The 12,589-nt window shown below is 35.4% G+C and overlaps 1 protein-coding gene across 1 annotated transcript; it reads left to right on the forward strand.

Annotated features, from left to right (window-relative positions):
* The first annotated feature begins 307 nt into the window (after nt 1-307).
* Nucleotides 308-9,489, forward strand: LOC140884763 (oxysterol-binding protein-related protein 1C-like). The gene is made up of 10 exons (XM_073291610.1): nt 308-1,217; nt 1,845-2,201; nt 4,771-4,870; nt 5,149-5,594; nt 5,870-6,025; nt 6,709-6,876; nt 6,949-7,089; nt 7,651-7,881; nt 8,693-8,806; nt 9,090-9,489. The coding sequence occupies exons 1-10, from the start codon at nt 687-689 to the stop codon at nt 9,255-9,257; spliced, it is 2,412 nt and encodes an 803-aa protein (XP_073147711.1). The 5' UTR covers nt 308-686; the 3' UTR covers nt 9,258-9,489.
* Nucleotides 9,490-12,589: the final 3,100 nt, after the last annotated feature.

Below are 12,589 nucleotides of genomic sequence, written 5' to 3' on the forward strand. Positions count from 1 at the left end.
TCACTCACTCACCCTTCATCCACCTGATAATGAGAATGAAATCGAAGAATAGAAATTACGAAAATATCTGATAATGAAAATGAAATCGAAGAATAGGGATTACGAAGATATCTTTGCTCTATCGCACTTCAATATTTGCGATATTTCAAATCATAAAGATGACAATCCATGTTTTTTGACCCGACCACACAAAAAATTCAATCCATGCATATAACTTCTATGTACTTAATCAAGTCCGAGACTTATTGTTTCCTAATATATCAGAGAAGAACACCGATGTCATCGACTCTGAATTTTAAATTTATGTATGCATTATAATGATTTTGTATACTTGTCACCATATGTAATTTATGAGAAAATCTTTGCGGTTCCAAGTGTTGAAAAATTTGGATCGAAGTTGGTATTCAAAAACAATCAAAATCCCCCGCAACTTCCAAATCCTCATTTGTCTCACCGGAAATTTCTCCCTACATCCATTTCCGTGTACTCGTCAAACTTCTCCCCTTCCATTTCGTTACCTTTCCTTTATCCAATTCACACGCCAACACCTGTAACTACATCCATTCAGTTCCATCTTTTTCTCTTCCCTTTTTCTGGGTTTTCGGTGGCTGATAAATTCCCTGAATCTTGAAGAAAATCCGCTAAATCCCATAAAAATCCGACCCAGTTATGCTATTCTCTCGATTATGCATTCTTTCTGCTGTGTTTCACCTGTAGCACTGACAAATTCCAACATGCAAGCCTCTTCCTCTGCACCGCAGCCGGCCTTCGATCCGCAGACTAGAAATCAACAGAATCCCGCGATCTCTCGAGCCTCGTCGGCGCGGGATTCTGGGTTGGATCGGAGTTTGGTCGGTGCTTTGAATAACAACATCAATATGATCCACAACCACACCCGGGAAGTGAAGATTAACGATATAGTGGGTAATGGGATATCTGGAATTTTGTACAAATGGGTTAATTATGGTAAAGGGTGGAGGCCTCGGTGGTTTGCTTTGCAAGATGGGGTTTTGAGTTATTATAAGATCCACGGACCTGATAAAATTGTTGTTAATCAAGATACCGAGAAGGGATCGAGAGTGATTGGAGAAGAGTCGATGAAAAGGATTTCTAGGCAGCATCATAGTCATCTTCACCATCAACCACACCATCACAGGAATGGGAGTAGTGGGTCTCCTTCAAAAAGTCGGAAGCCTGTCGGTGAAGTCCATTTGAAGGTTTAATTTCTCATTTTTTCAAGTTAATTGTATTGTGAGGGATGTGTGTTGTTCGTAGATTTGTCGTAAATGTTAATTCATTGGAATTGGTTGAGTGTGATTGTTTGGCTAAGATTAGACCTGCGAAAGATGATTTATGTTGACGGATGATGAGTTATCCGCACGTTCTTTTAGTTTGTAGGCAGATAATTTTGATGAAAATTGTTGATTTTGCTAGCCTTGGGTGATGCTTGGGTTCTCATTGCTCTCTCCTGTCCCCATTCCCTTTGAATGGAAGATTTAGTTTTAGTTTTAGTTTTGCCCCCCACCCCCCCAACCCCCCCTTGTGTCACATTGTATTTTGTGTTGTCTGTGAATTTATTCAGGTATTTAGAGTCAGGGGAATGGGGATATTTTTTTCCTTGTTTTTTGTAATTATCATCTTTTCGATCAAGAAAGTTGCTCCATGTAGAGAGGTTTACCTCTGTTTTTTTTTATTTTATCACTCGTCCTCATAAGTCATAACATTCTTGACAATCTCAGTAAGTGTCATCTGAATTTTGTAATTCTATGTGTGATTGGTTTATGCATGGTTGTATATGAAGTTATACATGCTTGGTCTTATACAAGTAATTATTTTCTCCTTAGGTATCTTCTATTCGCGAGAGCAGATCAGATGATAAGAGATTTTCCATTTTCACGGGGACCAAGAGGCTTCATCTAAGAGCTGAGAGCAGAGAGGATCGAACGGCATGGATGGAAGCGCTGCAGGCTGTAAAGGACATGTTCCCTAGGATATCCAACAGCGAGTTAATGGCTCCCATGGAAGATATTGTTGTCTCTACCGAGAAATTGAGGCAGAGATTGTTGGAAGAAGGCTTGAGTGAGGCTGCCATTCAGGACAGCGAACAGATAATGAGGAATGAGTTTGCATCAATGCAGAACCAGTTGATGTTGTTTAAGCAGAAGCATTGGCTCCTCATGGACACACTGCGACATTTAGAGGTACATGTTATGATTAACAGAAAACGTCCTACCGGTCGAATTCAGAATTCTTCTTCAGTTTCTTCTCCAAAGAATTATCCACATTAAAGTGCTTTCAGCTTTCCTTAGATTTATAGCTTGGTGGCTCGGACTTGTGAGGAGTTAGTTTCATTTTCTCAACTCTGCAGAATGGCTGTAATCAATTATTTATTATTCTTATATTTTTTTGTATAGGTTTACGGTCTGAAATTGGTTGCTTTACGACAATTACGAATTCTTTAGTAGAGATTGCTTGATCTGAAATTAGTTGTTGAATATTTTGTATTATTTGGTGAGTATTACATTTCTGTTTGATTAATTTGATGATTAACGATGCCTGTCCTTCATTAGCTTTTGGCAGAAAATGGGAAGTTTTAATCTTCTCATGAGGCGTTTATGTGTTGATTGGCTGTTGCTTTAAATATTTGCCAGTTTTTTCAGTGTAGAAGTGGAAGGCGGTTGGGATATGGGGATTTTGTATACGATATAAATTTATAATTCTAGGGTGATTCATGCATCGCATTGTCCATAGAGGCAACAGGGAATTTCTGTGTTTTCCCTCACCTGTTTCGTTCTAGAGTTAGTTATCCGAACATAAAACGAGTTTACCTGTCTAAGTGTAGAAATATCTGGAAGACTTTTGTCATTACATTTCAAGGTTTAGACTACTGGTATTCTAGATCTGTCGATCTGACTGTGTAATCCTTCAAAATTTAACTGCTTTTTTGGTTGTTAGCACGTGTTCTTTTTTGAAGGTAAGTAACTGATTCTTAGGCTCTAGTTTACAGGTTCTATTTTCTATACTGACAAGCCCTTCTCCTACTGTTGTTGAGACTTCGTAATTGTAAGCACTCATAACTCTGTTGCGACAATTTCAAAAAAAAAACAAAAAAAACTCTGTTGCGACTTGCAAGAGAAATGCTTGTCTTATGCCTTTTTTGGTTGTACTTTTCACAAAGCATATGATCAACTATCACCCCTCTCTCTATCTTTCATCTTTTTGTTTACATTATTCTTTGTTCTTAAGAACATACTAATTTTTATAGTCAAAAGAATCCTATCTATTAAATTTAAGCCTGACGACTGACCCCTTGCGCATGGTTTCTTCATTCTTTGTGATACTATTACGGGCTTAAATATATTGGCATACGCTATCATTTCAATTGTATAGAATATCATAGAAACAATGACTTGGGCAAGGGGAAAGGTTGTTTGGAAGAGAGATTGGAGGACTAGAAGTAATATAAGGGGGAAGTTTGTTGGAGGGAAAAATATTCCGGTTTATTTGTATTTATTAGGTTATGCTAGGGCAAGGAAATTTAGTGTTTCCTTGAGAAGTGGCAGGGTAGGGAAATCTTTGTCTTCTTCCTTGTTTTGTGTTCATTGGAATCGCGAGGAACTGTTACTGTACTTTGTTCAGAATTCAATAACAACGTACTTCATGTTTTTATGCTCTTTTGTGTGGTGGTCGTAGCAATGGCTACAAGTATATCAATGGTTGTTCTCATAGTTTTGTATCAGTACAAACCGTTATTTTGGTTTATATTGTGGAGAAACAAATATAAAGTCATTGCTTTTGGGGGATTTTGATTGTTCTTACTAATGTGCTTTCACATTGCTGTGAATATTTTCTGTGCTTGTCCAGGACACCTTGTCGAATCCCCATCCCTGTGTGTGGAATCTCCTTTATCCTAATGTGTCATAAGCTAACACCCTGCGAGAGTTCTGTTGTGTTTGTAAGTTAACACAAGCAGTAATACAGTTATTAGTAGCATCCACTTGCACGCAGCCGTGTCTTCAGTTTGGCTTCTGGAGTTGGGGAAGTTAAAGTGTTATAACTGTTCGATTTATGAAGTAGTGCCAGTTATTCAATCTGCATATCTTCATAAAATAAATATTGAAGTGCACTTTGTAGAACTTTTAACTAACTTGGAAGTTGGTATATGGACGACCAGTGGCAATACAACTTTTACATTTTGCTTCAAGAGTTCATACTCTTGCTAATACGTGGAGAAGAATCCGTTCCTCAACTCAATTAAAGAAAATTTGGTGATTCAGATAATAGTTCTTGATAATTTGATGTAATTGAAAGTTGGGTAGTGTCAAACTTTGACAAAAAGAATGCTTCGGACTTCTCAACTTTTTGGCAAGAATTGAGGCTGATTCTTTTACTGTTGGACACCATGAACTGTGTTTCCATGCAAATGTTATGTGTGATCTTACTCACTTTTTTATGAACTACTCATTTATTTGTACATTTTTTGCTAGTTTCTTGTCTTGATTTTTATTCCATCGCGTTTTTCTCTTTGAAGATTTTCGTTACTTAGTTCACTCATTGTAGTTATATTTAATGCAGTTTTTGTTTTAGTGTATACTCCTTTAGTTATAAACAATTTTTATATCAAGAGTGTGCCTCGAGTTCCTACTCATATTGTTACAGGTTAATTTTTTGAATTCAGTCTTGCAATAAATTTGTGATGTTTTGTTTGTGTTCTTTTCCTCCTCACTTTCTTTACTTCTTTATTTAAAATACTGTTTCTTTGTTGTAAAGACAGAAAAGGTCGATCTGGAGAATACAGTTGTTGATGAGAGCCAAAGACACTTGAAAGAAGTTGGGTCATCCTCTAGATCAAGACAGGATAAGTACAGTGGTATGCTTCTACAGCCTGGTTTTCTTTTTAAAATTTTGGCTTGCATGGTTGAGTAATCCACCTTGACTTGATTGATTCATGTTTGGTTTTTTTGGAATTGAAGTCAAGCTCAATTATTGCATTCAAGTTTGCAATTGACCTGTTTGAATGCTGTTTTATCCATTCAATTATAGTGATTTGCGGCTGGTAAATTATTGCTGATGCCTGTTTCATCCATTGAATCACAAACCATTTGGTTGGTTCCACTTATTTATATCAATCTTTTGAACTTTGAACAGAAAGTGCAAGTGAATCTGAAGATGAAAATGAAAGAGTAGATGCAGCAGAGGAAGATACTGACGAAGAAGACAATACCTTCTTTGACACCAAAGATTTTCTTTCGTCTAGCTCTTTCAAAAGCAGTGGTTCCGACTTTAGGACATCGTCATTTTCATCTGATGACAATGAGCTTTACGATTTTGAAGATGAGGATAATATTGATCCTGAAATTAAATCTGCTGGAACTAATTTTTCTTATGTCAAGCGTCGGAAGAAATTGCCAGATCCTGTTGAGAAAGAAAAAGGAGTGAGTTTGTGGTCGATGATAAAAGATAACATAGGGAAGGACCTTACCAAAGTGTGTCTTCCGGTCTACTTCAATGAACCTCTCTCTTCCCTGCAGAAATGTTTTGAAGATTTGGAGTATTCATATCTACTGGATCGGGCTTATGAATGGGGGAGGAAGGTCGGTTGTGGCAAGTGTGTTATTTACAGTTTCTATTAATGATGTTAATTGAAATTATGTTACAGGTAAACTGGATTTTTCAAATAAAAAATAAAGAAAGAACTTCTACATAGTTTCCTCAGTGGATTATTAGTGAAAATCGTTTGCTACTATTGTGTGGCAAAGTTGGAGTCTAAGCTTAATGACAAGGAAGTCCAATGAGAATGCTCTCCCACCTGTTGCTTTTAAATTTTCAGTTATTATCTTCTAATTCGTGATTTACATATTTTTAATAGGGCAACAGTCTTATGAGGATTCTAAATGTAGCAGCATTCGCAGTATCTGGATATGCTTCAACTGATGGAAGAAATTGTAAACCATTCAATCCATTGTTAGGGGAGACATATGAAGCTGATTATCCAGATAAAGGCCTCCGGTTTTTCTCGGAGAAGGTTTTATTATCATTACCTGGAACAAACTCTTGTCCATTTTGTATCGTTTTGAAAGCTATATTGGCATTTTAGTGAGATGCTATCCTGTATATTTTCCGATGCTTTTGTGTCTAGAATAGCTTGAAAAGAATATTAGTTTGGGAGAACTTCGGAATGAAGATGGAATTTCTTGATTTTATGATCCAAATGCAATTGTTTCATTTTCCACATTATATTATTTGCATTATGGTAATCATAATTTGTTTTGATTTGTAAAAAGATGTTTAGTTTTTAGGCTATCTTAGTTTTTGCTGCAAAATCGCTTGGGATTTTTCAGCAACTGCATCGGATGCTGAAAGATCATTTAAAACTGTGGGCAGTGTTATCCTATTGATTTGGTCTCAAATTCCCCAAGGAATTATGGAAATAAAAAACTAGGGTCTGGTGATGGGGAAGATTTCCTTTTATCTTGTTATGTGGCGAATAATCCTTTTATGTTAATTAGTAAAATTGTTCCGGGTTGCCTGGTCGAGTTCTCAAGTCTTGACTGGTGGCAGAATAATTAGTATGCAGAAATCAGTAATAACTCCTAGTCCATTGATTGTCTGAAATGATTAATTTTGCTCTTTTCGAAGTGTTTTTTTCATTTCTCATTCATTTTCCGTGAGCAAAACAGAGTGTTAATGCTGTTTTATTTGGTTCAGGTGAGTCACCATCCTATGATTGTAGCATGTCATTGCGATGGTACAGGCTGGAGGTTCTATGGTGATAGCAATCTGAAAAGCAAATTTTGGGGTCGCTCCATTCAGCTTGATCCGGTTGGTATATTAACTTTGGAATTTGACGATGGAGAAGTCTTCCAGTGGAGCAAGGTATTGTTTGCAAAATGTTTTATTGCTAATTTTTTTTAATGTCCTTCGATAATATAGGGCTTGTAATGACAGGTAACGACGTCTATTTACAACCTCATATTGGGAAAATTATATTGCGATCATTATGGGACAATGCGGATTCAAGGAAATCGCGGTTACTTATGTAAATTGAAATTCAAGGAGCAGTCAATTATAGACAGGAATCCTCATCAGGTTGCCTAGTCTCCCTTAGCTGTAAATTGTAATTATCTTTATTGTAGGAGATTGATATTATGCTTTATTATTCAGTAAAAACAAACTTGGTGTTTCTTATTTCTTATAAAAGTGAACAGATACCTGCAGTTATATTTTCACCTATGTTTTTGGGAAAAATAATTATAAGCAAACAAACAGGAAAATGAACTACTTGAAATAAATCTTTAAGTTACAAATTGTATGCATGGAGTGCTATGCACAATACTTTCATGCCAAACATATGAGAAGATCCAATTAGTAGTAGTTTTTTGGCTCATCTTGGAGAAATCAGTATGATAAATTAGTCAGAGGATAAGTTTTTACTTTTGTTTACATTAGATTGGAGGATAGAGGGTGCATTTGCTTGTACAATCTTTCGAAGGAGGTTTGTGATTTGGATATAACAGGGAACGTGGATGTAGTTTTCCATGCGATGAGTAGTGCATGCAATCCTTTCAGTTTATCATCTTTTGCGCAATGTGATGAATGGCTGATGGATTTTGTGGGTTTTATTTTACTCAAACAACTTGACACATGCAGGTGCAGGGAATAGTCCAAGAAAAGAGTGGAAAGACAGTTGCAACCGTATTTGGAAAATGGGATGAAAGTTTGCATTATGTGAATGGAGATTGCGCGTCCAAAGGAAAAACCAATGAATCTCTTGCAGAAGCCCACTTGCTCTGGAAACGTAGCAAGCCTCCTAAGTTTCCTACACGCTACAACTTGACGCGATTTGCCATCACACTGAATGAGCTAACACCAGGACTAAAGGTTAATTTTTTAACAAATAATGGTGTTGGTGTTTTGCATGTGTTGCTTGCATCTGCTTTGAATCAAAGTTTAGAAGTTGGTCTTGTTCTTTTGAATGTCTCTTTTTTTGGTTGTATAAAATAATGTTTGAATTTGCGTTAGATGAGTTACGGGAAAAAATGTTGTTAAGCCCAAGCCCACAAGAGTGACAAAGCGCCTATAAAAGAGGCCTAAGCCCTTATCTCACAAGTGGAAGAGCCGAGACTGTGGCAAAAGGGGATAAATAGAAGGGGGTTGTTGCGAAGAGAGAGAGGATGGTTATTGTGTTGTTAAGCTAGCTTAGCTGGGGCAAGGGGACTTTGAACGCTCCTTCTTGAGTGAGAGTGGGTTAGAATATAGTGGAGATATCCTACTGTGTTGTTAAGCCCAAGCCCAAGCCCAAAAGAGTGACAAAAGCCCATAAGGGAGGCCTAAGCCCTTATCTCACAAGTGGAAGAGGGCAAAAGGGGATAAATAGAAGGGAGTGAATATGGGTTAGAATATAGGTTAGAATATGCCACCTTGATTTTCATTTTTCACCCATGTAGTCCATTTGATAAATCTTGTCATATGCATGGATTTATGCAACGGATGTGGAGTGTATTCTTTTATGAGCACTCTGTGTCCACAAAACAATCTTTCTCATTTGTGCAACTTTAAAAGCCTGAAATTATTATAGCATAGTTTGGCCATGAAAAGAATATGCATCCTCAGCATTGAATGTTGCTTTTCCTGAGAACTTTATCATTGCATCACATAAAACGGGGTTGACTGTTCACCTCACCTGTTTCAGGAAAAGCTTCCCCCAACAGACTCGAGACTGAGACCTGATCAAAGGTGCTTGGAAAATGGGGAGTACGAAATGGCAAATGCTGAAAAATTGCGCCTAGAGCAGCGGCAACGACAGGTAATTAGTTTCACCATGACAGTATTTAAGAAGCATTATTTTCTTTTTCAGTTTGTTTTCCATACGTCAATACAAGAATTTTTCACAACGATAATACTCTTTACTCTCAGAACACTTTTCTTTAATCGAACTATTGCATTGCCTCGACTTTAGTTTTGATAACATGCAAGTACACATTCATGGTTAATTATCTATTTGAGTCTGATACGAATGAAATGAGCAGTTAATCACTATTAAAGTGTAGTTCCTGGCTTCATTACTCTAACAAATCTGTGGGAACCAGGCCCGGAAAATGCAAGAACGAGGTTGGAAACCACGATGGTTCGCGAAAGACAAAGAATCGGATACCTACCGTTACATCGGTGGGTATTGGGAAGCAAAAGAACAAGGCGACTGGGAATCATGCCCGGATATTTTTGGCCAAATACCAGCTGATCAGATTCTAGACTAAGTAGAAAAGAACCATTCTTGATTTTTTTTTTTGTGTGAAAATAGGAAATACATCGGGGGAGTGGCTGATGATTGGACAGTCCTAGGTGAAGCAACTGAAGTTGTTTCATATTGTTCATTCTTTTTTCTTCAGTTTTCTCCATATTTTAATTTAAAATACTGTATAATAATACAAGTATTATAATTCCAAAGAAAATCTTGTTCCATGATGGTCGCTATCTTTTGGTGTATATATTAGATAAACTCTTGGACGGATTAATGCATTAATGTGTAAACCATGTTAATTAAGTAAATTGTATTAAAGCAATTTTGTGCCATAACAACGTCCGAGAAAATGTAATGTCCTAATTACCACACAAAATCTCTCCATCATCTCGAATTTATCCAGGGATATCTCATAAGGGAGAAGTCGAGCACTGATCTACCAGTTGAAAATTTAAAATGATATAGTTTTAGCTATAGAATATTTGATTTTGTGATAAAGTTTCTAAAACATGAAAACTGTTGAAAAATATATTATTATTATTATTATTATTATTATTATTATTATTATTATTATTATTATTATTATTATTATTATTATTATTATTATTATTATTATTATTATTATTATTATGTTGAATATTGAATATTGAATGTTGAATGTTGAATATTGAGTTGTAAAATGTTGAAAATTAGTGTGTGATATGTAGATGATGATGTATTTATTTTTGGACTAATCTCAAATGTTGATCTATAAATAGGTTTTTATTTGTGATGAAAAATACAATTGAGTTGAGAGAAAAATATTATAAAGTGTAGAGTTTGATAAATTTTGAGTTTTGGAGTATTTACTTTTTACCGTAAATTTTTACTTTTTCACAAAATGTTATCAGCACGATCGCTCGAAGGTTCTCTATATTTTCCGACGCTCCAAAATACAAGAAGAAATCAAAAATATTCAACAAGTAAGAATTTTACTGTTTATATATTTTTATTGTGTATATATTAATATATATCATTTTATGAAAAAATAAGTTTTTTTTTCAAAACTTGTTATAAATCCTGGGAGGATGTTAAGACGACATCCCACACTCCCGATAAGGGATACGACAAGTATAAAAGCCTCTAAGATTTTTAAACAATAACGTGATATATATTTATTACGTATATATATTAACTATATTAATATATAATTTCATGTTATTATATAAAAGGTTGTCTACGACACCGATCTTATAATAATGTGATATGATATACTATACCTGACTTTATACTAACTATATTGGTATAATTTCACAATATTATATAAAAGGCTGTCTACGACACCGATCTTATAATAATGTGATATGATATACATAATTATTTAATTATGATTATCATTATATGCATTGTATCATTATCACAAATTTTTATTCAACACATACTCGATTTTTCTTTACCCCCAACGGTCACAAACGGCTAGTTTTTGGCCTATAAATATTTTCACTCAAACTCATTTTCAATCACACCAAAATTCATTCTTCATCTCAAAACATTTTCTCCTCGGTTTTTTTTCGAAAAAGAAGAAGATGGAGTTTTTGGCTTTTCTAAGGATATTTTTCATAACGATTATGATCATCATGCTCACGAGTTTTGTACTCACCAGCGATTTTTCACCACATGCTTTTTCTCTATTTGTACACTTACTTGTACTCATCGTTTATCCATTATTTTGTATTGTCATATTAATGGAAATTAACTAAATGCATTGTTATTTTTCTAGTACCACCATGTCAAACTTGGCAAAGCTTGAATTCGTTGCACTCGATATCACTGAAAAAAATTATATGCCATGGACTCTTGATGTTGAGATGCATCTTGAATCATTGGGTCTAAGTGAAAGCATTAAAGAAAATAATATATCAACCTCACAAGATAAAGCAAAAACTATGATTTTCTTGCGCCGACATCTTGATGAAGGGTTAAAATGTGAGTATCTCACAGAAAAAGACCCAATGACTTTATGGAAAGGGCTGAAAGAAAGATTTGAGCATATAAGGGAAGTGATACTCCCGACCGCCCGTGATGAATAGAATACGTTGAGATTCCAAGACTTTAAAAAAGTCAGTGATTATAATTCTGCGATGTATCGAATAGTCTCGCAATTAAAATTCTGTGGACTTGAAGTCACAGAGATGGAAATGCTTGAGAAAACATTTTTCACTTTACACGTATCGAATATAACTCTACAACAACAGTATAGAGTGCGTGGATTTTTGAGATATTCCAAACTAATCGCATGTCTTCTTGTGGCGGAAAAGAACAACGAATTGTTAGTAAGAAATCATCAATCCCGACCCACTGGATCAACGGCATTTCCTGAAGCAAATGTCGTAATGAAAAATGAAAACCAAAATCAAAGGAATAGACCAGATTTTGGTCGTGGACGAGGTCGAGGACGTGGGCGTGGACGTGGACGTAAAAATTATCGTGGTCGTGGTCGTGGCCGTGGATATGAAAATAATCGAGGTAGTTATTTCAATAACTCATCTCAAAAGAACGTCACGAATCACCCACCAAAAAGGCAGCATGAAAATACGAGTGAAAATGAAAATCACTCAAAAAGATATGAGAGTGTTTGTTATAGGTATGTCACTCTAGGACATTGGTCACATATTTGTCGAACCTCTGAGCACCTATGTAAGCTCTATAAAGAATCGACAAAGGGAAAAGGAAAAGAGACAAATTTTGTTGAAAATAATGACCGTTTAATTGGTTCAACTAGTTTCAATGCTGCAGATTTTTTGAATGATTTCGAAGACATTGATTAAAATATTGGTGGGAATACATTGTAACAAATTTGTATTTTTCATGCATTCTTGTATTATAAAGCATGTTATATTTTGCATTTGTATTGTACTTAATTTTTCTTTATTGCATTTTTTGTGAAGTTTGATATGGAAAATGCTATGAGCAAACATGGAAATAATATCATGGAAATTTACATACCAGATAGTGGTACAACACACACTATTCTGCGAGATGAAAGATATTTCTTGGAAATAAAACCAACAAAAAAAATGGTGAATACCATATCAGGTCCTGTAGACTTGATTGAAGGTTGTGGAAAAGCACATTTTTTGTTACCTAATGGTGCAAAATTTCTGATAAATGATGCTTTATATTCACCACAATCGAAAAGAAATTTGTTGAGTTTTAATGACATATACTCTCATGGGTATGATACTGAGACGATAACTGATGGAAATCATAAATATATGTGTCTTACCACATATAAATCAGGAAAGAAATATGTGGTTGAAAAATTATCAATGCTCCCTACTGGATTGCATTATACACATATAAGGCCAA

Source organism: Henckelia pumila, chromosome 2 (genome assembly GCF_033568475.1).
Source record: "Henckelia pumila isolate YLH828 chromosome 2, ASM3356847v2, whole genome shotgun sequence".
Lineage (NCBI taxonomy): Eukaryota > Viridiplantae > Streptophyta > Magnoliopsida > Lamiales > Gesneriaceae > Henckelia > Henckelia pumila.

What these genes read in the sequence shown, in the direction of transcription:
- LOC140884763 (XM_073291610.1), top strand. Translation starts at nt 687, where the DNA reads ATGCATTCTTTCTGCTGTGTTTCACCTGTAGCACTGACAAATTCCAAC. An exon ending in TCGGTGAAGTCCATTTGAAG is followed by an intron (nt 1,218 to 1,844) that starts GTTTAATTTCTC and finishes TTTTCTCCTTAG; the next exon opens with GTATCTTCTATTCGCGAGAG. An exon ending in ACACACTGCGACATTTAGAG is followed by an intron (nt 2,202 to 4,770) that starts GTACATGTTATG and finishes TTTGTTGTAAAG; the next exon opens with ACAGAAAAGGTCGATCTGGA.